This window comes from Cottoperca gobio, chromosome 22 (genome assembly GCF_900634415.1).
Source record: "Cottoperca gobio chromosome 22, fCotGob3.1, whole genome shotgun sequence".
NCBI lineage: Eukaryota > Metazoa > Chordata > Actinopteri > Perciformes > Bovichtidae > Cottoperca > Cottoperca gobio.
In genome coordinates this window covers 1,578,980-1,605,596 of record NC_041376.1, presented here as the reverse complement: position 1 = coordinate 1,605,596, position 26,617 = coordinate 1,578,980, and the positions used below count along the sequence as shown (strand labels likewise).

The following is a 26,617-nucleotide window of genomic DNA, read 5'->3' as shown; positions in this document are numbered from 1 at the left end:
AAATGTACTTCCACCCCAAAACATATTAATGCAACTTTTCTTGTATTATGCAGCACATGCACCGACCCCCCCGCTGCCGCCAGGGGGCGACACGCGACCTTTAAACCTCATGTTTCATGTTTATCTTTTTCTCCTCCAGCTGTTTCATAATTGAACAACTGTGACCTGAGTCACCGACTAATCTCTGCACGTTTACCTCAATTACCACTGTTACACTTTGCACACACACTTCCAAGTAGGAGTGTGTGCGTGTGCGTGCGTGTGTGTGCGCGTGCGTGTGTGTGTGTGTGTGTGTGTGTGTGAGCACGTTGCATACCAAGTGAGAAAGTCAGTCACAAAAGAAAGCATTATGAGTGCACGCGGTCGGTCACCTCCATGTTTTTCCTTCATGGCTCTGCAGACTGATCTTTGAACCTGATCTGATCGATCTCTCGGGAACATCACAGGAAACTGCTTCTCCTACAATAATTTAATCAGCCTGCAAGAAACTTTAAGCGCCGACCCTTTAAATTCCGCCTGAGTGCCATGGGTCTGACTGCGGGCTGCGGAACTCCTCGGACGTCCTGACTTCTGAGTAAAATGCAGATTTAGATTTATTCACTGAAGTTAACACTTTAAACTCAGAGATGTTTCATTTAAGATGTTTAATTACGTGCCTTTTGGTTTTTATTCCACACACTCACAGTAGAAATGTGGTTGGCCAGGATGGAAAGGTATTTCTGGAGAATATTTTACGATATTATGGTCAAAATAATTCAATCTCAACGGAGGATCTGGATAATTTACTGCTGTTAATCTCAGACAGAAGATTGGAGGCAATAACTGAAGGAAACCCGCTGGCAGACCAAGAGGTGAGCTATCAACTATTTATATTTACTGCTGTTTTAAACGCATTAATCATCATGTATACGACTGAACGGAATTTAAATGGTTTATAACAGTATCACACACATTTATGTTGATACAACAAACGTTTAATTGATTAAATTGTTATTATATTAACCCTGAAGGAAATAGTTGTGCCAGAGGTTGCTCAACAAGGACAACAACATAATAATAATAAAAAGTAATACATAGAAAGTGTATGATAAGTAATACTAACACCAGTGTAAAATAGAATAACAATACAAATAAGATAAATTATGCAAAACAGATAAATTAAAATACAAAGTAAAATAAAATAGAAAAGTAATAATGGCAATGATATTAAAACAAATAAAAATAATATTGCACATGATACTGAAAGCTTATATTGACCTTCTATAATAATAACTATATATATATATATATATATATATATAGTTATACTATATATATATACTGTAATAAATATTCTAATATATCTGATTTGTTGTCTGTAGTTATGCTTTGATTTAACTTGTTTTTTATTCATTATTTCTTTGTTTCGCTGCGAATAGTTTTTGCTTTTTATTTATTTAATTAATGCATTTAAGGATCCTATAATGCACACAATATTTACATTTTTAAATTGGGATATGCACTATAAACTGTTCCTATAATGTCATCAAACTAGAACCACATATAATAACTTTGTATTCTGTGAACATGTTTTATATTTCTTATTTTAAAGGTCCTTTTAGGAACGGGCATTGGAAGTGAACAGTAGCTATAGATACAAATAATAAAAATACGATTAAAACACAGAAGCTTATTTAAACGAGTTGTTAAAGCTTTTATATGAGCCTATAATTAATATTTAAAACACATTACACTGACATGTACTGTTTTACCTTTACATTACGATTAGGCTAACTTCATAAGTCATGTCCTTTTATCCCCTGTCAATAATACAACTTTATTTATAAAGCGCATTTCATACAAAAACAGGCAAAATGCATATAAAATAAATCCGATGCACATTAAATATAAAGTAGTATATCTGCTTTGTAGAGACGAGAAAGAGATTTAAAAGATGTTTAATCTGCTCTTTCTGCCCCTCAGTGCCTTTCATCAGAGCAGATCTTGTCCCACTTCGGGCTCAGTAATGTGAGTCAGCTGACTGTGGGACATCTGGGCAGTATCTGCCCCGCGGTGTTGACCCAGGTGCTGCTGCCCTCCTGCCCTTACACCGCCCACAAGGTTCTGCTCCCCCCAGACTACACTGGTGAGTTGCTTCATCACAACGGAGGTTTATTTGTTGAGACCCCCGGAGCTCAGATAATTCACAGTTCATGAGGGTTTGTTGCAGAGATGACTTGGACTTAGAAGTTAAACATACAATATGTAATGTTCTTCCCCTCTGCAGTCGGCCTCATCAACAAGGCCAGAGCCCCCCACTGACACTGTCCCCCCCCCCTGTCGTTTGTGATCACACATCTGTACCCTACAAACTCTTCCTTGTACTCCGTATGTGGGAACCTTTGCACATCCCTCTGACTATTTTGCACATTTCTGCTACGACCACAGCTCCTCCCCTTTAAGATACACTGTACATAAGTTTCATTACATTCTTTTTACTATATTTATATTTCTTGTACACAATTATCAATATTTAAAGTGTTAAAATTCTGTTTATTTTAAATTTCTCCTACTGTGTCTATGTTTGCACCATCACACACCAAAGCAAATAAACCTGCTTGGCAATAAACTAAATTCTGATTCTTCCAGAGGCTCACAATCAAAACAATAACAAAAGACAGCATAGCGGTTAATGGGAGTTCCTCATTGCAGCTTCTCCCAATTAGGATTACTTTATTATTCAGTGTTCAGGAGGTTTGTACTGCGAGCCGAATTCTTCACAGAGGTCTCTTCTTCCCCAAAACAAACAGACCCGCTGATTTAAACCGAGAAAAACAATTAAGCAGTTTCATGGTATAAATCAGTGTTTTCCCGGGGGACCTAGGATGCTACGAGCTAACGTTAGCTCAGCTTGTTTCTCTGAGAACTTAAGATCCAGACGACCGAGGACTAAAATCCTTCATCCTTCAAATATAGTATGTATATGTAAATATAGTATATGAGTTAAAAAGCACCAAGATGTAAATATTTATGGTAAAAATGTGTCTTAAAATTGAATAAAAAGTCAGTTTATGAAGCTTCTGGCAGACAGAGACATTTATTTAACTGAATATCAATAATTAAATATAAATTAAATTAATTGCCATGCTTTTTGAACAGGTTAGATTAACTGGCCAATAATATAATTATTATATATTATATAGGTACTAATACCTTGTCTTCTGTCTTTTTAAAGACCAGGATACTGCAGGTAAGACTAGTATCTTGGGGAAATTTGACATATTATACCTTTTTTAAAAGAATAGGGACTTGACTTGATGACTTTTACGTTTTTAATTTAAATATAAAAAATGTTCAATGTTGAGGAAAAAGTGTTGGGATTGGCTTTCAGAAAGGTTTTTGTTATTTAAAACAATACATTTAACAACACTTACATTTCTCTATTATAAAGACAGGAGACTGTCGCAGCGGAGAAAGTGATTTTACTGCAGTAATCTGAATGCTTCTTCCACCCCTGGCTCACCATGTCCTGGGCTGACTCTCAGACCCCCCCCTCCTCGGTGCTGTTGACACCGTCACAACCATCTGTGACTGTTGTTCAGCGTGTTGACAATGATGCACGCTGTGAGCAGAATCTCTCCTCTGCAAACGAGGACAGGCTTCCTGTTTTAATGAGCTGTTTTCAAGGTTTGAAAAGTGCTTGAAAGTGCTTGAATTGTTAGGTTGTACAGGACGTCTTGCAAACAGGTGACACATTTTGAAACATGAAACTTTGTTGTGTTTTCCTTCTGGAGAATGCTGTCGCAAAAAATAAATCTGGTTGTTTATAGCATAAAACCACCTGCAGATGTCCTGCATAGTGTTTCTACTCTTTTACATTTGTTGTTTTTTACATCCTGCAAAAGAAAAATCCTCTAAAAGTGACGTGTTTTACAATTTAAGAATAAAAAAACAACAGTTTGTTTCTAATGAATAGAAAAAAATAATACAAATAATTATAATTGTAATTATAGCCAAAAGGACAAAAATATATATAATATGTAATATATATACATACAGTATATAGTATATATATATATATATATATATATATATATATATATATATATATATATATATGTGTGTGTGTATAGTAAATAAAGAAAAAAGGGGTTCAAAGGAACAGAAACTTTAACGTCTCTTCCCATAAATGATGCAGAAACACCTGAAGCATTAGAAGAGTGTAACCTGCACTATAATGTTGATTACTAGTAACTGTTGGTTCTTGACTTGTGCCCTGACAGTGTGGGGTTACGGGTTTCTGGCGGTCACTGTGATCAACCTGTCGTCTCTGCTCGGCCTCTTCCTGGTCCCCTTCACCAAGAAGTCTTATTTCCCCAAACTGCTGACCTACTTCATCGGCCTCGCCATCGGGACGCTCTTCTCCAACGCCGTGCTCCAGCTCATACCAGAGGTCTGTGAGAGGTGGAGCGTGTTTTTAAGATCCGTGCTAAATAAAGGGAGGTGTTGTATGTGCCACTAACATTTCCCTGTTAATCCACAGGCCCTGGGTTTTGATCCCAAATTGGACAACTATGTGGCGAATGCAGTTGGAATATTTGGAGGGTTTTATCTCCTGTTCTTCATGGAGAAGGTTCTCAAGCTGGCTCTCGGGATGGATAATGAGGTAAGATGACTTTTTAGTCTCTTTGTTGTTGTTTTGTGTCTCTTTGTGTTCATTTTGTGTCTCTTTGTGTTCATTTTGTGTCTCTTTGTGTTAATTTTGTGTCTTTGAGTGACATTTTGGATGTGAAGGCAATGGGGCCTCTGACACAATTTTATTGCAGTGTTATCCTGTACTACAGTCGTATAACTGCCATTACATCACCTGATTTATTTGCTCATTAGGCTACTTAATAATGACTATATCAGGGAAATGACCCTTTATGGGAGTCATGCACATTTTGCACATGGGTCACGTCACACATTGTGACCTTCAGTAAAGGAAAGATTTGCTGATGGCACAGAATCCTAATCCTTTAAACCGGAGGTGTACAAAACCTTTTAATTGCGTGCCAGATTAGTTCATGTTAAATCACCTGGGGGCCAGCTGCTATGCATCATATGGGTTATTACATTTTTACAAGGATTTTATTCTCAGTGCTTTAATATTAGTTATTCTATCAATAGTTCAATAAGCTAATCAATACAGTAAGCATTTCTTAACATTTAAAAGTTTAAAATACTTAGTACTTAAATCAACATTTAAACAAATGTACCCGAGTTAGCTTAAAGGCTAGTTTTCACCTGCAGCCTGATGTTGTTCGGCATCCTAGAATAACAAAAATAAAATCAGGCGGAAAACAGAAAACTATGTACAAGCTGTACAGTATAAAAAGTTTGACATTTTGAGAAATATGCTATACGTTAAATATGAAGCTAAGGCCAACAGTCGCTTAGCTTAGCTTAGCTTAGCTTAGCTTAGCTTAGCCCCCTTGTAAAAGTATTAGTAGGAGTTTTAAAACTTTGCTTTAAATATTGTAAATACTGTATCGCAGACTTTCTTTCTGCTCATCAGCTGACTTACTTCATCTCTCTTGTTTTTAGCCTGGCCACAGCCACTTCTCTCCTGCAGACAAATCTCTCCAAAACGGAGACTTACTGGAGAAAAAGGACTCCATCGTTTTGTCCAACATCAACACCATCGCCACAGACAAGAGCAGCCCGAACCCAGAGGCTCCGCACTCAGACGGGACTTCTCAGGTACCATTCATAACATTTACACATGTCTAAAAACACTAGACCTATGTTATATATTTGAGTTGTGTTTCCTCTCTCACCTGTCATGGTGTCATCAGTCCTGTGTTGTATATGTAGTGAGACAGAGACATGTGTAATGTTCCTGAAGGTAACGTTTCCTCTCTCCTGTCATAGTGTCATCAGTCCTGTGTTGTATATGTAGTGAGACAGAGAAATGTGTAATGTCCTGAAGGTAACGTTTCCTCTCTTCTCCTGTCATAGTGTCATCAGTCCTGTGTGTATATGTAGTGAGACAGAGAAATGTGTAATGTCCCTGAAGGTAACGTTTCCTCTCTCTCCTGTCATGATGTCATCAGTCCTGTGTTGTATATGTAGTGAGACAGAGACATGTGTAATGTCCCTGAAGGTAACGTTTCCTCTCTCCTGTCATGGTGTCATCAGTCCTGTGTTTGTATATGTAGTGAGACAGAGACATGTGTAATGTTCCTGAAGGTAACGTTTCCTCTCTCTCCTGTCATGGTGTCATCAGTCCTGTGTTGTATATGTAGTGAGACAGAGACATGTGTAATGTCCCTGAAGGTAACGTTTCCTCTCTCCTGTCATGGTGTCATCAGTCCTGTGTTGTATATGTAGTGAGACAGAGACATGTGTAATGTCCCTGAAGGCGATGATGGTGCCCAGGAAGCGGTGACTGGAGGTGCAGCTGTTGGTGTACAGGGAGAAGAGCAGAGGAGAAAGAACGCAGCCTTGGGGGGATCCGGTGCTGATGGTCCGGAAGTCAGAGACATGTTTCCCCAGCTTCACGTGCTGTCTCCTGTCAGACAGGAAGTCTGTGATCCACCTGCAGGTGGAGTCAGGCACACTCAGCTGTGAGAGCTTGTCTTGTAGCAGAGCTGGGATGATGGTGTTGAAGGCAGAGCTGAAGTCCACCAGCAGGTTCCTGCGTAGTCCAGATGCTGGAGAATGTAGTGGAGGGCAATGTTGACAGTATCGTCTACAGACCTGTTGGCTCTGTAGGTGAACTGCAGGGGGTCCAGGAGTGGGTCTGTGATGGTTTTGAGGTGGGACAGGACAAGGCGCTCAAAGGACTTCATTACCACAGAGGTCAGGGCGACGGGTCCGTAGTCATTTAGTCCTGTGATCCTTGTTTTTTTGGGGACGGGGATAATGGTGGAGGCCTTGATGCTGGCACGTGGCATGTTGACAGCTGATCAGCACAGTGCTTCAAAGTGGAAGGAGAGACAGAGTCAGGTCCAGCTGCTTTGCGGGGGTTCTACTTCTGTTGATGTCCGTCTCAAGAATGGAGAGAGGTGTCACTGTGGAAGTAGGGAGGGGGGCGCTGGAGCTGATGAAGTGTCGCGGGGGATGGTGTCAGGTCTGTCCCATTGTCTTTCAAAGCGACAGTAGAACTCATTCAGTTCATTGGCGAGGCGCGAGTCACTCATGCAGTGGGGGGCTCTAGGCTTATAGTTGGTGATCTGCCTTAGCCCTCTCCAGACAGTGACAGAGTCATTGGCTGAGAACTGCTGTTGAAGTTTCTCAGAGTACAGTCGCTTAGCTTCTCTCACGCTGCCTTGCTGAACTTGTACTTTGACTCTTTACCTTTCGCTGTCCCCACTCTTGAATGCGTCCTCCTTTTCCAACCGTAACTGCCCGAGTTTGGCTGTGAACCAGGGTTTGTCATTGTTGTAACTCACCCTGGTGCGTGATGGTACACAGCTGTCCTCACAGAAGCTGATGTAGGACGTCACAGCCTCTGTGTACTCATCCAGACTGTTGGTAGCAGACCTAAAAACATCAGTCAGTACAGTCCAGACATGCCTGAAGGTCCTCCACCGCCTCACTGGTCCACTTCTCTGATGTCCTCACAACAGGTTTACAGAGCAGAGTGAGCAGCACGGGGGGGGGGGGGGGCGGCATGATAAGCACCGCTGACTGTGGTGTAACACTGGTCCAAAATATTCCCCTCTGGTCGGGCTTTCAACCAACTGTTTGTATTTGGGTTTAAAAACCTCCTGAACGATGCATAATAAAGGTATCTCAATCGGGAGAAGCTGACTGCAATGGTGGTGAACATAACAACTTCCATGATCCCACGGGCTACTTCACCACGTAACCAATCTCCGTCTTTTCTTATTGTTATGATTAAGAGACGCCCGGTGGCAGAAAATTATATTTTGTGCCTTTAAACCGTACAGATGGGGGAATTATAACTCTTTTGGATTAAATGAACTCTGTCTGCACACGTCAGATGAACGCGGTCAGCTATCACACTTGTACTCAATAACCTTTTATCTAATGAGTAGCTAATCTTTAAATAAACTTGTAAAACCAATGAGTTTTCCATGAAGTGTTATCTTAAGTAATGACGTCCTCTATCACAGGTACACTGGGCAGGGTTAAATCATGGATTATAAATACATTATCGTATTTAAAGCATCTTATCAGTTGTATGGTTTTGAGTTCATCATGAGTCTTACTTAACGAGCCTACTGTGCAGAGGCCCAGGGGCACTCTGACCTTACCTACAAATGTCAAGGAGACACGTAGCAGCCAGGAAGAGACACAAAAAGACTACAAAGAGACCAAGACAGCTGCATAAAGACACGAAGAGATTCACAACCACTATGAAAAGGGGAAACCCGACCACAAAGAGACACAGAGAAACTACAAAGAGACACAAAATGACCACAAAGAGACATACAATTGCTACAAATAGACCAAGAGAGCTGCATAGAGACACAAAGGGACTCACAACCACTATGAAAAGGGGCAAAACGACTACAGAGAGAAGAATATGTCCATGTGTTCCTTACGAGTAATTTATTGAGCTGTTATCAGTGACGGGGGACGATTAGAGCCGCTGTTAATATTTAACAGTGAAATCTCTTGTGTTTCATCAGGGAAACAAAATACTAAACAAACAGACATGCCGGTGTCACAGAGGGACGAAGGTTTAGATTCTTCCTCTCCTGCTAAATGCTGGAATTGTCTGACTTGAGCACAAAGCCTCCTTGTTTGTCCGTGGCTAATAAAAGGGCCGTCTTGTTGCTGCAGAGTATCTTTAACCAGGACCCAAAGGCTCTGTTTATGTCCGTTCTCCGGTCTCACATTAAAGACACTCGCACCATTATGTTCCTTTGCAACATGCTGCAGATTCATTTAAGAGAAAAGCATGTCCTGTCATTTGATTCATCCGTATCTGGTGGTCTGTGGATCCAAGATGGACACGCTTTGTTGATTTAAAGCATTTAGTGAGTGAGATTTCCTCAAAGTCGACTGCTGATTGATGGGTCTCCACTTTGGGAAACTTTTGAAAGGATTGCTGTGAACATTTCTCCAGACATTCATGATCTGGAGTGGATGAATCCTTCTGACCCACAGCACCCCCGTGAGGTGACAAGTGAAATGTCTCAACAAATCTCCCAACTCAGATGTGCAAGTAAAAAAAGAAAAAGCTTTTTTTTTATTGCATTTATGTCCAAATTAAACATGTAGGGTATTAAAGCAATATTTATAATATTAATGAGAAAATAATAATTATAAAATAATATTTATATATTTTTAATTTTAATTCTATTTATTTACAGCAACAAAAATAAACCGACACATCCATCAACAGGAACAATAAATTAATAATATTATATTAATATAATAATATATATTATTATATTAATATATAAAATCTGCATTTAATTCATTTAGGAAAAGAAAGTAAGTAAGTAGCAATAGTGACGGAAAAACAAACACAAATGTTGATCATATTACAACATAAACATTAACAATGATACCAATAAAGTTCATTAAAAAAAAGCAAATTTTAAAAGATGGGTCTTTAATTTATTTTCTAAAATGACCTTCAGTAAAATTACACATTTCTCTGGAACATTTAGGATAATGTAACGACACAACTCAACTAAAGATAGTGGAAATGTTACGTATTATACCTTTACCAAGGCATCGATCAGATGACAGAAACTACATGTTCAACTTTCTCCTTAATTTTCTTGATGATTTGAACTCTTAAAGATATTATTGTTATATTTGTGGCTCCTTGAATCAATCAAACAGTAGTGTTTTGTTTTTAACCGGGTCCCCCCCTCTTGCAGGACATGCAGGAGTCTGCTGTGATGTGCCACTGGCTGCGCGGGAAACGCGTGTCCAGCATCAAGACAGTGGCGTGGATGATAACTCTGAGCGACGCGCTGCACAACTTCATCGATGGTCTCGCTATCGGCGCCTCGTTCACCGTGTCGGTACTGACGGGGTTCAGTACGTCCACCGCCATCGTGTGCGAGGAGTTCCCCCACGAGCTCGGTGAGTGACAGCTACTACATACTGAATATGGATTTATAGCATATTACGTTTGTTGTTGTAATTCTCATTTCGGTCACAAGAGGCAGAAGATCTGAGTACTTCAGTCAAAAACTCTTTTAATCAAACAGTATTTCCCAGAACAAAACTCTACTACTACACTACTCGCATTGCTTTTAAAATAATGTTCAAACTTATCTCATTTACATTTCTACCCTGTGTTTTGCTCCGTCTGCAGGCGACTTTGTTATCCTGCTGAACTCTGGTATGAGCGTCCCGCAGGCCATTTTCTTCAACATGCTGTCGGCCATGTCTTGTTACATCGGGCTTGTGTTTGGCATCCTGCTCGGGAGCAACTATGCCCCCAACGCAATCTTTGCCATCGCAGGAGGAATGTTCCTGTACATTGCTCTGGCAGACATGGTGAGTTAGATTACACGAGATTACACATCTGGGTCTTCTTTAAGAGTTACTTATGGTCAACAGATCCTGTGAGAAGCCAAAACAAACAGTGTGTTCGGCCCCTCTCTGCACATATTCTTTGATATTAACGATGCTTTAAATGCATGTGAAAAGTGACAAATGATCACCTGACAGTGCGGTTCCCTTCAGCTCTGCAGAGCGTTTCAGCCTCCTGTTGAAATATTGGACATACAGTCATTGTGACTCTAATACATAATATACATGTATATATAAAGTTGTGTTTGCAGCTTGTTATGCTGTCCCCAAGTGGCACAAACGTATTGTTTTATACTATATAAATCTTTTAATATTAAATATGTTTTGAATTATTATTATTGCAGGACAAACTTATTGTTGGTGTTTTCATTTTTAAACCAGCCGTCAGATGATGAAAACATTAACTTGTGTATTTTTCTTCCAGTTTCATTGAACGGAAACTAAATAATAATTCTGTGATTGATTGATTTTATTTATGGATTATCAGACAAAAGAAACAAAAGCACCCAGAAGATAATGTGTTAAAGTGAAACTGATCCCAAGATGTTAGAAGACAAAGAAAACACAAGCGAAGCAATAAAAAACTGAAACTCGCACAACAGAAATCAGCTGAAGAATTAGCCACACGTTTCACACTTCTTGTTTGTATGTTGTTACTTCCCATTATGGAACAATAATTGTATGTTCTGATATCTGACCGTCTTTCTTCAGTTTCCAGAGATGGACAACATATTACGGGAACAGAAGGGGACTTCCAACAAGATCATCTTCTTCCTCATCCAGAACGCCGGACTGCTCACCGGCTTCATCATCATACTGCTGATCACCATGTTTGCAGGATCGATCAACCTCGGCTAGAGAGAGAGCGAGAGAGAGAGAGCGAGAGAGAGAGAGCGAGAGAGAGCGAGAGAGAGAGAGAGAGAGCGAGAGAGAGCGAGAGAGAGACGAGAGAGAGAGAGCGAGAGAGAGCGAGAGAGAGAGCGAGAGCGAGAGAGAGCGAGAGAGAGCGAGAGAGAGAGAGAGAGAGAGAGCGAGAGAGAGCGAGAGAGAGCGAGAGAGAGCGAGAGAGAGAGAGAGAGAGAGAGCGAGAGAGAGCGAGAGAGAGAGCGAGAGCGAGAGAGAGCGAGAGAGAGCGAGAGAGAGAGAGCGAGAGAGAGCGAGAGAGAGAGCGAGAGCGAGAGAGAGCGAGAGAGAGCGAGAGAGAGAGAGAGAGAGAGAGAGAGAGAGAGAGAGAGAGAGAGAGAGAGAGAGAGAGAGACAATCCGGGAAGAAAAATCAAATAAGAAAATTAGCTGCTTCTGTTTCTGCTCCTGCGGCCGGGCTGAATGTAAAGAGAATGTTTTGTACGAGTAAAACCAAAATGTTTAAAGGAAAAATAATGTTTTTATATCTTTTGACTATCAAGTTAGTGGAACGTTTACGCCATAAAAAAGGAAAAATCTGTACAATCATTTGATGAATGAAGTCTAGTTAAATTGTGTTTTTTGAGGAAACAATAAATTATTTTTTCAGTCTTCATATAGTGTGAAATATCTCGCGTTTATTGTTCCTCATTGGTTCTGTTGTGTAAACGAACACAAGCTGTGTTATTGTAACAACAGTGGTTGTTTTGCCCTTTACGGCAGCAGTGTTTGACCTCCGGGTTCTGTGACCTCTGTGACCTTCACCTTCATTTTGTTCGGTTAATGAAACCTGTGGGATGCAAACCGAGCGCGGTCCCGTAGGGCAGATTATAGCAAATATCACCAGCATGACTTAAATTACATGAACTTCAAAGTACAGCAGACTTTGCCATATATCCATTATCCCCCCCCCCCCCCCTCAGGATTGTATTACATTGACAGCTTCTGTCAGTGTCTGTGTGATTACTACAATAACCAACAGAAGACGCCACAAATACCAAAGTTAATTAAAGAAACTTCTCAACAATGCAAATTGGCCAATTTTCAGTAATGTTGAACCTTTGACCTCTATTCCCCCACTACTTTATGTACTCTGTTAAATGTTCTTACTTTCTTAATTTTGTCAATAAAGCCACTAAATGTTACTTTGCAAAAACAGCTGGAGAATTATAGATTTTTTATTTTATTTTTGATCGTGTTCAGGGCAGAGAAAAGCATGAAAATTCCACATTTAAGAGGCTGATATTCATATAAAATTATTTAAACAATTAATTGATTATCAAAATAGTTGTCAAGATAAATCTGATAGGTCGTAAGAGGATAAAACATGATAGAAAAACAGTAAAATGGGGAAAAGGAAAATCTGATTTTGGTTGAACTGGTCACAACCTGTAGACACACAACTTGTGACGAGGTGGACATTAGTTTTTTTTTAATGGGTTACAAGCCAAACATGTTGGGAAACAGTGCTGTAGAGAATCATTAACCATCTGTTTAAAAAAGCCTGAATACTATCTTATGTATTTTATGCCAACAACAAAATATTAACTATGAATCTCGTAATACATACACAGTACCAGTGTTAATCAATAATTTAAAGTTACACCAGAATAGGCTCAGAGTGTAGATGTATTATATTTTAATTTCTCTTTTATAAAAACTACATTTTACAGACATTTGGTCTGCAAGGGGCAGCCAATCCACATGAACAGGAAGTGGTGGAAGCTGCGTTCATGTAACACCGCACAGCTCGTAATGATCTATATCCATTGTAAAATTATGAGCAGCCCAGTGAGAAAAGCAATTCAGCCTAAATGTAATCCTGCGTTGAATATATCGAGGATGATTGTTTGACATTGACAGAAGTTCCAACAATTCTATGGCAAAATGGATGGAGTTTCATTTGACGAGAATCGCATATTAGAATGACGGGGTGTTGATTCTCCCATTCTGCCTATGTCTTTGAAGGCAGCATATCCTAGGTGGAGAAGTAAGGAAGTAGGAACATGAAATGAGACGTTATTGACTTCCAGAAACTTTTTGCGCTCATCACTTCATCCACAAACCCTGCTGCCAACAAGGATTAAAGCAAAACACGGTAAATCGTGTTTAATAACCTTGTTTATTCACCCAGAGCAAATCTAATTAAATCAAGTCAAATCCGTGGTGGCTTTGTGAAGCTAGCGCGGATGCTAGCTGCTGTTAGCTTATCAGAGGAATTAAAGTCTTTGAACGGGACATTAGTAACGTTACGTATGTTTGTCTGCTTTGAATGTTATATTTGTTTAACGCTAATGTTGAATGACTACGTGATAATGGTTTACAGCTAGCAAAGTTACCTGGCTTTCCGATAAAGCCGTTATAAAACGGACTTCCACGTGACATTTGAGCGTCATTGGCAGCGCTTTGTTTACCATCTCACTTCCGCAATGAACATTATTATTATTTATTAGTTTTCATTGATTATTGAGTTTGTCAAATGGAAAAGAAACACAGATATCATACTCCATTTAGAGTAAATATCTATGCATTCATCGACTCATTTACAATAATAAACATTGTATACAATTGTATTGTACACACAGTAAGATAAAATAAACCTTTAATTCGGTAGTTTCAGCAGCACAAATATAGCAATAGTATAGATAAATAGATAAAATAATACAAATTGGAGGTATATAAATAACTAAACTAAAATAAGACGAGAATAAGAAAGTACATTTAAAAAAACTAAAGTAACTATTAACTATTTTGATAAATCAATTGATTGTTATGTCATGTTTCATGCAAAAATGGCAAAGTTTTCAGCCTTTAAAGAAAAGAAACAAAACAAAAGGACGACTATATGGTTGCAAAATGATTTGTCTAGTCATTTGTAATATTTTGTCATCACTCACATTTTTCCTCCTGTTGTTTTAAAGCCATGGCCAGTATTCAGATTCGGAAGTATCGGGATGAGGACGCTGAGGCAGTGAAGGATACCTTCACCCTGGGGATGAGCGAGCATGTGCCTTCGTCCTTTGTGCACATGCTGAAACAGCCGCTAACCCAAATGGTGCTCATGTGCATGTTCTGCGCCCTCATAACCAGCTCCAAGTCCTTCCTGCTACCTGTTCTGGCCGTCACCCTCGTCCTGGCCGGGGCCCGGCAGTTAGTCGTCTACATGTTCAACCAATACATCGACACCTGCCTCAGTACGGACCTCAACAACATCAGTGAGACCTACCTGAAGCAGAAGGACACGTGTTTTTGGGTGGCTGAAATTGATGGCCAGGTGGTCGGCACGGTGGCTTGCCTTCCTGCACAGAACGCACCGGCATGCTTGGAGTTGAAACGTATGTCTGTACGCCGCAGTCACCGCCGCATGGGTATCGCTCAGGCTATGTGTCGGACAGTAGCTGAATATACTCGTGAAAGAGGTTTTGCAGCAGTTGTCCTGTACACCTCTGTGGTGCAGACAGACGCTCAGAAGCTGTATGAGAGCATGGGCTACGAGAAGATAAGAGAGTTTGTTATTCCTGGGCTTCCTGCCAAAGTGATGAACTTCACTCTGTTAGAGTACAGACTCGATTTACCGATAGATGGTAAAAGTGACTGAGTGGTCTTAAACTGAGACACAGAGACTTTAACATTTCAGGGCGAGAGAACCGTCCATTCATCCAGCTTCTATACTTATGTTTTCCCAGCATTCATTGCCGCTTAAAGGATAGTTTGGATTGTTTGAAGTGGGGTTGTGTGATGTACATACAATATAGCCCTTACCAAAGGCGCCAAAGCCACCAGACTCCATTGGAAAAAACAGTAATTTTACTGTTAAATTACTGTTTTTGTCAATGGAGTCTGGTGGCTAAACTGCAGCTAATGACTTCAGTTACCCGTTGGAAAGGGCTGTCTTACGGCAAGGTAAAGTAATGAAAATATTCTAAATATAAAATATTAAACTGATATTGATTGTATTTTAGGTGGTTAACATACGATTTTCTGCTGCCACTGCAGTACAGTGCTTAACTTCTGTGCTGGTGTCCAAAGTATCCCTTTAAGGCGACTAAACACTCAAGATAAACACACACACACTTTCAGTAAAAGGTTTGCCATGTTTTCTCTTGTTACAAACACACACAGGACACATAGATCATGTATCATTGTTTTATTAATAGTTGAGTTAAATATTTGCTATGTCCCCGATCATGCAGTTAAAGGATTTGTGTTGATTGACTTTCTTTAAGGTTATTTGATTATTTAATTTTGTAAATGATTTCCTTTCTACATGATATAAACTGATGAACATGCCTCTACAATGTTGTAGCATTCATTTAAAAATAATTGTCGTATCATTAGGGATCTGATACTGATCTCATTAAGATGATATATTAATATTAAACACAGTTTTTATGTCAATGTCATAGAATTAAGCGTTTCTGTTATCCGCCACCAACTCAGTTCTTAGTTCCAGAGTTATCCCTAATGGCTTCATATTACCTTACATAAAAAAATACTCCAAAAAGTTTAAAACTGATTTTATATTTGTGCAAAAACAAAAGAAAGCTGTGGTGGCAACGGCAGATAACCGGAGATAAAAAAAGTTGGTGCATTCAGATCTTAAACTTCTTGGGCACCAGCTTTAAATTCATATTGCTAATAATGAATTCAATACATTGTACATATTTCCTCCTGAACAGCTTTTCGGGCTTCTTGCATTCATTCCTGTGTTATTGTCATGTGGTCAGTTTGCCAAAAACCATGTTCTGAGATTATGTTGCAATAGAAATGAGGTGCTTGAGATAAATAATAAGCTGCAGGTGTGATTATTGGATTTTAATACTTTAGCATACTTCACGTGACATGAGGCAGCACGACCCATGCTGCTCTCAAGTCGTTTTGCAGTAGTTCCACTTCATGCCCTCGTGTTATTGCTACAGCAATCTATCACCAATGTGTTCATAGCAGGAACAGGAATGTCCTCGGGGAACTATTCTCCAGTTCACTCTGAAACAGAGCCCTGCAGCTTTACATTTTTAATCTTTTCCTTCACCATGTTTGTGCTGCTGGAGGCCCTAAAAGAGAGGCAGGCACCTGTTCAGCCAAACAGGAAGAACAAGTCTTCTTTGTGAGAGCCAGAGGAAAGTTGTTGTGACCACAGGGCGAGGATCCTGCCGGGAACTCAATCAGATATTTATGGATTTGGGCAATACTAAGGTTCTGCCCTGGGGTTTGTTTTGCATACAGGATGCTGCACTGAACAGATCCAATGAATATGTCTGACATCAAATGTGTGGTTCTAGAAGGAATATCAAGTTTCATTGTCGCAAAGGATAAATGTGTCTTCTAGCCAGATGATAAAGTGAAACACAGAACACACGCAGACTTGAAAATAAACATAATACAGGACATATTTAATAAAAATATGTAGAACAATTGCTAAAACCCCAGTGACAAACTCACATAACCCTAATGTGGATACACAGGTGCTCTTTTCATTTACACAGTAGATTTTGTTTTTATGCATATTCTCTATTTCTTTTGTTTTGTTTGTTTGTTTTTTGGGTGAATAGCTCAATGTGCACATTTCCCTTGATGCCTTCCTCAATTATCTGTTTTCTTACCCTTTAATTTGTCTTTTTTTTCTGAGGATATTTAAAACATAATATATCAGAAGTAATTAATTACCCTGCCTACAGTTTATATAAATGTTTCACATGACAAAAGAGAAACACGGCTACTCTTTGGAATTGCCCATAATAATAATAAAAAAAAAAAATATTTTTATTTAGCACTTTACATAGAAAGAAGAAAATGTATTGGAACATTATAATTCAAATAATAATTACACAATATAAATGAATAAATTGAAAAACATTTTTTAAATTAATAATTTACTAATTTATCTTATAATAAACCTCCAACAATTCACATGACATTGTCTATCTGTGTTTAAACCTTGTCATCTGTTATCTACTTACCAGTAGATGCAGTAATATACTATAACATCTTTATAGTCTGACACAGTGTTAAAAATACCACCGGGCTCCTGTTTCTGTGAGGCCGGCCGGGTCAGGCAGCAGCCCGGACACCTCAGGACCGATGTGTCCGGTCAGACCTCCATGGATGGATGTAGCCTGTCAGGGACGAAGCTGAGCGGTTAGCCGAATTTTTAGGACACAAACAGGTAAGATTTAGCTCTCGCATGTCACCTGGTCAATGGGAGATAAATTCAAAACACATATACACACCTATTTATAAATATATACGTGTGTGTCTGGTTAAATTGAACTCGACATGAAAGGTTTTTGTTTGAGAAAGCCAACCGAAGCTAACGGCTGCTCTTGCTAGCTGCTGGCCAGGGAGTGTCCCAACTGACAGCTGACAGCACCAAACATCAGCCAAAAAAGTGATGATTTAAGCACCTGTCGCAGCCGTTAAAACACACAAAATCTACATTCAAACGACTAAAAATAGAGTCGGGACTATTACAAATATTTAATGAGCTTTGGCTGGTGATTATTGAGGCGGCGTGGATCGTACTGTCCGGCACTAATTGGTATAATTTAGGCTTTATTCTCGTTTTAATGAGTTAATCTCAAATCCGGATTCTCTTTTCCTAATTTCTCATCCAATTTGGTTAATCTGTCGGGAGAACATTTCATGTCAGGCTTCAGCCACACCCATGCTGGTTTTATTACTATCCCACCAGACATGGGGATCATATTCGTATTATTCGGCTGTTGTATTCTTTGGATTAATATTTTAATTATGTAAAATAAATGATTAATTTCGGTCAGTGAGGCAGCAGGATATCTATGGAGCAGTGGTCTCTCAGTTTTAAGGTAGCACCACATTACACATTTACTTTTACATTTTAGATTTTTTTTGTTGACCATGTCGTTAAAATGAAGCACTTTAATGCTAAATTGATACACAGTGTAGTGAAGGACAGGGATGAAGAAGCTGTGCCCCTGTAGATGGCCTACTTTCTTCTGCAGGGTGTAATGTTGAGACCTGGCTGAATATCATTAGCATGCATGAAGAGGAAGCACAGCAAATAATTAGCTAAACTATTCGCATTATAAATTCATCTACTGACTAGTTAATAAATTAATTAATGGTGGAATAAAGTGCATGTAAAAAAAAAAAAGTGCTGCCTGTCCTTGCTTGTTTGTCTGACAAACAATTAAATATACAAATACATTTAATTTAGGATAATATAAAGCTATGAAAAGCAGGTGTTTTAATATGGATTAAATGACCTTTAGTGACATTGGCCTATCAATTACTAAAGTATCCTCATAATAAATTGAACTTTTTGTCATTAAGTCAAGCTACTAAAAATGAATGAATTAAAACAAACAATATTTGATGATTTATTACTTAAAACCAAGTTGATCTGTTTCATATCTCTATGCACTAAAGCATTTGGTGTTCTGACTTTATTATTATTATTATTATTATTATTATTATTATTATTATTACATCACATTAAGATTTGGATACTAACATTAACCATTAATTGATATAAAATGAACATGATCTTTATTAAAAGAAAAAGAAAGTGATTAAACTGATTACATTTTATTAAAATTATATAAATTATATAAATGTAAAAACAAATATATATATATATATAATATTTTAATAATATTTGTTTTAATATATATATATATATATATATATATATTAAAACAAATATTATTAAAATTTTCTTTTAAAATAATAATATAAAATATATTTTTATTTAATTGTTTTAAAAATAATAATATAAAAAATATATTATTTGCAGCCTTAAATGAAACTGTTTTGTGACGTAACTAAGAATTACCTGGATGACTCCCGACAGCATTTCAGTCCATTATTCAACAATCTACGTAACTAGTAACCTTCAACCTAAATAGTATTACTAACGGCAGCTTCCAGGACGTAGACATGCTCATCTTCACCTTGTGACGTCGATGTGTTCCTCCTGGCCCTGCAGCCCGGTGGAGGTGCAGTGTGGTCGCTCCTCCTAAATCCCAGAGTAACCTTCCTGCTCCGAAAAGGCTCGCAGCAGCAGCAGGCGCCGGCTGAGCTGGTGACGCCTCTTTCTCTGCCCATCTTCTGTGAGGAGGCAGTTTTTAGATTTTTGGCTGTCTGATGCTCTTTGTCTCATTATTTCTTTGGTGGGAGATAAATCCCCCCCCTCCTCTCCCCTCTCCCTCCCCAACACCCCCTCTGTCGGCCCTGCCTTCATCATTAGCATAAAAGGGTGCAAAGAGACTGCAGAGGTTTATTGTGTGTCCCTAAACATCCTCCGCTGTGTATAACTCTCCCAGGTCATAAATCTGAGGCTGTATTTTGTATATTTAAGCTGTTTTCTAGACTTTAAATGCACATTTGGGACTTTAATTTAAACATACTGCCTCAATCTTTACATCCCTGCTTTATGTGTAGTGTTAATACTGAAGTCTACAGACTACAGCTGCAACTATTCCATCGACAGGAAGTTAACCCGCAACTTTATTGATAATCGTTTAAAGTAATTTATCATGCAAAAATGGCCGAAAATTATGTTTTCAGCTTTTCCTCTGTTTTTATATGACCCCAAAGTGATATCTTTGGACTTTGAGAGACTTGATGGACATTTCATAGAGCAAACAGTACATTTGTTGTCCTGGTCCATGTTTGCTTGCTGAAGCTTAATGAGCGATGCATTATCCTGTAGGAGAAATATTTCCCCCTCCTGAAGGCCGGGTCTCTTTTATTCTGATTCTCTTAAAAACATCTGCTCGGCCTCTGAGCTGAAAGCTTTTACGCAGAAACCCTGCGTTTGCTTCCATTGCAAAAAAAAGATGACGGCACAGAAATCGAGTTTAAAAAAAGCCCCAGCCATGCAGTTAGCTGATAACAGCTGATAAAGGAGCGTTAATCCTCGCTCTGTGATGGGCCCCAGCATCAGGCGGGGCCCTAATGCCACCCGCAGTACAGAGCATCACCTGGGCCTTTTGTGTCCCACCACAATGAAACCCCTTTAACAATATTTCTTTGCTGCATTGATGGTGTTTAAGGAGTTGTTTTTGTTGACTCATTTATCAGTCATAGCTGTTGTGACTATTTTAGCATTTTGTAGTTTAGTGATTTGTCTTTAAATTCTCTTTAATCAGCCACAGATCCTGAAAAACAACTGTAAACCCCTGCATCATTCTAACTTAGGAGGACATGAGAATAAAAGCTTAAACGAGGTGTATTTATTTGCAGGCTTGAGGTTTATTTTGTCTCTCTAAACATCCTGGACTGTTTAACTCTCCCAGGTCTTAAATCAGAGGCTGCTTTTTGTATATTTAAACTGTTTGCCTGACTTTATATGCAATTCTGGGTGTTTTATTAAGGCTCTGAAGTCACAAACATACTGCCTCAATCAGCATATTATATATTATTTCATTCATCAGGACTTTAATTGCTCTTGTCCTGAAGAACAGCTCCAAACCATGCTAAATGACGAGGACATGCATGGTAATAATGACTGTCAGGTTTATTTTGAGACTCTTTAAAGAGGTGTATTTGCAGGCTTTAGGACCCAGTACCTCAGTCTGGGCCTAAAGCGCCCTCCCTCCTGCAGGAGCCAGCGCAGACACTAGCGCAGCGCAGTGCTGCCGCTCAGCTGATGCACTCACAGCAGACCGAGCCTGGATGTTTCTCCCCCCCCCACACACACACACACACTTCTTTGCTCTGCTGTTTGGTCCATTCATCAGCAGAGGGGTGGATCGTCCACCGCCTCCAGAAACTTTGAGCCCAAAAAAGCTCCTGCCGGCTTTTCCCCTGGCAGCAGAGAGGAGGGACGGGGAGTTTGGAGAGCTCAGGCTGTGCTGTGAGGATCAGGAGAGGGATGATGTAAAGAGACGGAGAGGAAGAGAGACGCTCCGGCAGCAACATCCCCCCCCTCACACCCCTCTCCTAGACCCCCTGTCTGTCTGGCCGACGCTCTCCTCAATAACACTCCTTCAGTCGAGGCGGTTTTGGGGGAAACATGTCACAGACCAGGAGGAACACGTACACCCGGGTGAGTGTGTACAAGGTGTTTATAAGGTGGATGAATGGGCCGGACTGTGGTGTTTTAACTTAGTGCTGGCCGGTGCGCCATCGTTTCTGTTGCGTCTGTTCCATTTGTTTCACTCTGTCATCATCTCCATAGTCGATTTCTACTTTGAATAGAAAGGGTTTCTAATCCAGTTCAGCGCTGCATTCCTCTGTGTGAATTGTCGCCTCTTTGTTCGGCTCAGATTCCCTCCGGGTTCGACATCGCTGCTGTGATGTTAAGGTTCAGACCTCTGTGACGAGCCTGTAAAGTAGGAGATGATGATTGACAGGCAGGTAATAGGACCATTAGGCTTTTTGTTATCATTGAACACACAATCCATGAGCCTCAGAGGACTTCCTGTTTGTCCTGCAGCTTTCCTGTCACTGGGAGGGATGACATCAGTGCTCATACAGCAGCTTCCAGCTCCTTTCTTCTCAATCACAGAAAACTCCTTATTAATCAGGAATTATCCTTCGATTGTGCACTTTACAATCCAAGCACTATATCTGTGCTGCTACCTTAGATCTATAGGTAGTATTGTGCAGTTATATTTACTTGCATATATATATTTACACCTTTTTTTACTATAATTATTAGATTGTTGCACGTGCTGTTGAGGTTGACTTCTCTTTTGTTTGTTTTTGTTATGGTGGATTGTCAATAATGTGATGTTTGAATGTCTCGTCTTTTATTTGGACCCCAGAAAGAATAGTTGTCACTGTGGTAATAACTAATGTTGATCCTAAATAAAGTTGTTTTTGTAAAGTATACTTTATAATTTAGCCTCGGGCCAAAATCTTCTATCACAACAGAGGTCTCGATAACAATATAGCATGTTTATTATTGGTAATTCAATAAATAAATGCATGAAATAACCACGTGGTAAAGCCTGTTGTTATATGCACGTGTGAAGTTGACAAATATAAAATATTTTCTTATTTAATTAAGAACGTTTAGTGCAAAATGAACAAAGCATTTTGAAGTGAAATTAGACAGAAAAAATAGAAGAATATTTCCAAAAATGACTGAACACACACACACACACACACACCACACACACTCACACACACTCACACACACTCACACACACTCACACACACTCACACACATCAGATTGTAGTTTGATTTAACTGGACTCAAAACAAAACCACAATCTTTAAACGATGGATCTTCTGAGAGATTTGAGTGACTACGTGCTTATTCCCAATTTAAATTAAGTTATTTTGTATCACAATATCTCGTTATATGATTCCATCACGATACGATTCCATTGAAAGATGATAAATAACCATATATTGTCATGTGACAACATTTCCGTAGCTTTGTAACAAGAAGCTTCATCGGCGCCTTCATCGGAGCATCAGGAGCGTTGCAGCACATGAGGCTGTATCTCTGTTTTTAATCTTTCAGTGTTATAGTCATTGTGAGCTTGCATGTTTTAAGAGTAGAGTGGCACTAAATAATTCAGCTCGCCTTCCTCGGGTCGTCTCTGCCTCCAGAGCACATGGCACACCGGTCGCAGGAATGATCGTTAGCCGGGGCGAGGCCGCTCACTTCAGGCTTTTACGACGGCGTGAGCTGGAAGCGTAAACGCTGATTGCAGATTCCAAAGATTCCTGCCTCTGTGATGGATTTGAAAAGATGTTACCTGAATAAAAGATCTGAATTGCTTGGCGATGGTATTACATCAAATTACATCATGTTCTATATGTAAGCAGTAAGAAAGTGCAGCTGCACGGCTACCAGAGAGAGTGTGTGTGTGTGTGTGTGTGTGTGTGTGTACACATATACGTGTGTGTGTGTGTACATATACATATGTGTGTGTGTGTGTGTGTGTGTGTGTACATATACATATATGTGTGTGTGGGGACATATGTTCATTTATTTCTTACCTCAGAGGTGAGAGCTACTCGAGGGCGTAAAGAGACATGACGCCATTGGCAGGCGACCAAATGAAGCGCACCCTTACCTTCAATAAAACATTCTCTGAAGTTGGACATTGTTGGAAACATTGAGGATAATGTAATTCAGCAAAACATTGTCATATGTCACAGGAAATGTTACATGTTTTAAAGATATTCTACTCGAGACAGAAACTGATATTGTATCTCTGAGCAGAGACACGATTACTTTGCACTGATATCAAGCTGAGAATAGAAATAAGTGACAGTTTCATGTTGTATTCAGGATTCAGTAAATCTGTTGTTCAGCAGCTACAGTATGTTTGAGAAATGCTTAAGAAGTGACACCATCTTTGAGCTTATGTTTAAAGAGACCTGAAACAAAACAGTCTTTATAATGTGACCACGTTCCTACTTAGCTTCTATCACTTTGTGCAGTATGGACTTCTACGTTCTGTAACCAGATATTACATTTAGATGTCTGTTTCTCCGTTCCAACTTAAGCTGGTTGTGTTGCTTTGCTGTCTCCTCTGTTGGACAAACATAATCCCTCACTGTCCTAGTTATATTCATTGTTGGGCTGCAACTAACCGTTTCTTTCATTATCGATTAATCTGCAGAATCTTTATTTTTTATTCCCAATTACTCAAAGTCCAAGGTCTTTAAATGTCTTGTTTTGTCCAAAACCCAAAGATATTCAGTTTAACATGATAACATGATGAAACAGAGAAAAGTTACTAATCTTATCATATTTGAGAGGCTGGAAACATCGTGTCTCTGTGAGCTGGTTGAACCTGCAACGTTTGAACCGCTGTATAAGGATGGACGATGAATAAGTATTCTTTGTTTTAATTAATATTGCAGATAAACTGACCGACATTCGCTCTTCGCCGTGATATTAGTGTATGTGGCGGCCAATAAGTGACAAGAAATTTCAGCAGAAAAATGTAAAATATATGTTTTAGGTAGTCAGTGGTGGAATAAGTATTTACATCTTTACTTAAATAAATATTTAATAAAAAGTCCTGCATTCAAAAGCTTCCATAAGTGAAAAAAGTAAATAAGTATTAGCACCAAAATATATTAAAAGTAGTAATCACTACAGAATTATATAAAAATATCACTGGATTATTAATTATTGATGCATTAATGTTTGTGTAATCTTCACTTTATTGTTGCACCTGATAAATATATTTTGTTTAAATAATCTAAATATGCAAAAGTAACTAATGTTGTCAAATAAAGGTAGTCTAGTAAAAAGTACAATATTGTCTTAAATGTTCTGGAGTTGAAGTTTAAAGTAGCATAAAATGGAAATACTTAAGAAAAGTACATCAAAATTGTACTGAAGGGGTCAAAAGTTATTATTATTATTATATATAATAACTATAATTGTAAGTCGTCAACAAGTTAAACAATGGAGACGACTAAAAGTAGAGTCAGAAATAAAAGTTCTGACCACAGAATTATAATACACAAACTATAATATTTAATATCTTAAAAGGACTTTGTGTGTGTGTGTGTGTGTGTGTGTGTGTGTGTGTGTGTGTGTGTGTGTGTGTGTGTGTGTGTGTGTGTGTGTGTGTGTGTGTGTGTGTGTGTGTGTGTGTGTGTGCGCAGTAAGCTCAGGGACAGTCAGAACACAGAGTATCCGCTCTGTTCTGCTGAGTCACCATCACTTCGAGGACATCAGACTGTGATTTGGGTTATTCAGGATTATTTGATTACAAAACATTGCAGCTCGTGTTGAAACGGTTTCACTGTGAGATTCGTTGTCTGCACGTCGACACTGCTGTCTGAAACCTCAGGTGTGTGTAGCCTTGAAAGGATCACAGAAGACAGAAAACAATAGCAGTGTATGCTTTGAGTTTGTTATCCAGCAGCAGCCATGTGTGCGCTGACATGCTGCTGTAAAATACCCTTTTAATGCAACCACGTAGCTTGTGATGCTCACCTGTGCACCTTTATAAGAAGTTGATACTCTTTCATTAAATTAAGATTTGTTCAAAGTTCTTGGCAACCAGAACCTTTTAGTTCGCTTCAGTAGTCGCCGTATGTACAATAACGTCCTCTCCGAGTCATGCAGAGAATGTTTTGCTTCTCCTGATGAAGCAGAGATGTAACCTGCAGCCAGTGAAATGAGAAAGTGAGCGGTGCTTGTGTTTGGTTTGACACAACTTGTGATACACTGATTAAAACAACGAATGAATAGTTGACTCGGTGCTGCTGGGACCAGGATGTTCGTCTAGGTCCTACACTACCCACAATGCAACTTGATAGTGTCTTTCGTTAGACCTTCCTGTCTGGTAAACACCTACGACTTTCAAACGGCACTTCTCCTTCATTTATTCATTCAATCTTTATTTAATTCTCCAGGAATCATCGAGAGGAACAGTTTTGTTAAAGTTAAATGTGTGTTTAAAAATGTTGCAGTCCAATAACTTAAAGCAGTTTTTCCAAATGTAGTGTTTGCACGAAGGACTTTAAGCTTTAGTCAACACGACTGTAGGACCAATTTAATAAGGAAGTGATATATATACCATTAAGGGCTTTATGACATGCAAGGATGAGAATAATCCTCGTCATCAGGGTTAATTTCTCAGACTCTCCAGAGCCACAGAAGACATTATTAATAATATTAAGGCTGAGAAGAAGAAGAAGAAGAAGAAGAAACTCCCGATGATAGTAAACACACACTGATATGTATATTTAGTGGAGTGCCCCTTTAAATGTAAAGCCTGCGTTTGCCTCCAGCTGTGTTGATGTGAACATGAAATCTGTTTTTACAGTGTGTGTGTGTGTGTGTTTTCTGCGTCCCACCCAGACCACCAGCAGCGGCAGCAGCAGGATGAGCTCGGACGGGGGCGGGCGGCCCGTCAAAGTGGGCTCCCCGGTGGAGGTGATCGGGAAGGGGCAGCGCGGCACGGTGGCCTACATCGGCAACACGCTGTTCGCCTCCGGAAAATGGGTGGGAGTCATCCTGGACGAGGCCAAGGGCAAGAACGACGGCACCGTGCAGGGCAAGCGCTACTTCACCTGCGAGGAGAATCGTGGGATATTTGTGCGACAATCACAGGTAAGGAAAGATAAAAATAAAAGTACACACACACATCTATCTAATGTTTTCTTACTTTGAGAGATTTTGTTTTTCCCTGACGCAGTGTGGGGGTTGAGATTCACCGTGCCAACATCTTTCTCCTGCTTCAGGCTTCTTGCTCGGTTGTTTTCTGATTAAAAACATTCTTTTCTCAAAGAAACAATCTGCAAAGTGCTGC

The 26,617-nt window shown here is 39.4% G+C and overlaps 3 protein-coding genes across 10 annotated transcripts in view; all 3 read left to right on the top strand.

The window, feature by feature from the left end:
• The first annotated feature begins 227 nt into the window (after positions 1–227).
• On the top strand, positions 228–11,437 carry slc39a8 (solute carrier family 39 member 8). The gene is made up of 8 exons (XM_029460634.1): positions 228–851; positions 1,963–2,125; positions 4,263–4,432; positions 4,523–4,645; positions 5,566–5,721; positions 9,828–10,035; positions 10,271–10,455; positions 11,203–11,437. The coding sequence occupies exons 1-8, from the start codon at positions 627–629 to the stop codon at positions 11,347–11,349; spliced, it is 1,377 nt and encodes a 458-aa protein (XP_029316494.1). The 5' UTR covers positions 228–626; the 3' UTR covers positions 11,350–11,437.
• Positions 11,438–13,223: 1,786 nt separating this feature from the next.
• On the top strand, positions 13,224–16,319 carry LOC115027023 (N-acetyltransferase 8). The gene is made up of 2 exons (XM_029460003.1): positions 13,224–13,491; positions 14,315–16,319. The coding sequence occupies exon 2, from the start codon at positions 14,317–14,319 to the stop codon at positions 14,989–14,991; it is 675 nt and encodes a 224-aa protein (XP_029315863.1). The 5' UTR covers positions 13,224–13,491; positions 14,315–14,316; the 3' UTR covers positions 14,992–16,319.
• A 1,115-nt stretch (positions 16,320–17,434) lies between these two features.
• dctn1b (dynactin 1b) overlaps positions 17,435–26,617 on the top strand; it is a 39,272-nt gene continuing 30,089 nt past the window's right edge. For 5 of the 8 annotated variants that reach the window (XM_029459993.1, XM_029459991.1, XM_029459988.1 and 2 more), the window contains exons 1-2: positions 21,104–21,423; positions 26,167–26,418. In XM_029459993.1, the coding sequence (XP_029315853.1) occupies positions 21,391–21,423; positions 26,167–26,418 (285 nt within the window). In that variant the 5' untranslated portion in view covers positions 21,104–21,390. Of the gene's footprint in view, positions 17,560–21,103; positions 21,424–26,166; positions 26,419–26,617 lie in introns of those variants that run through there. The other 3 variants (XM_029459992.1, XM_029459989.1, XM_029459990.1) reach the window with 3 other exon arrangements.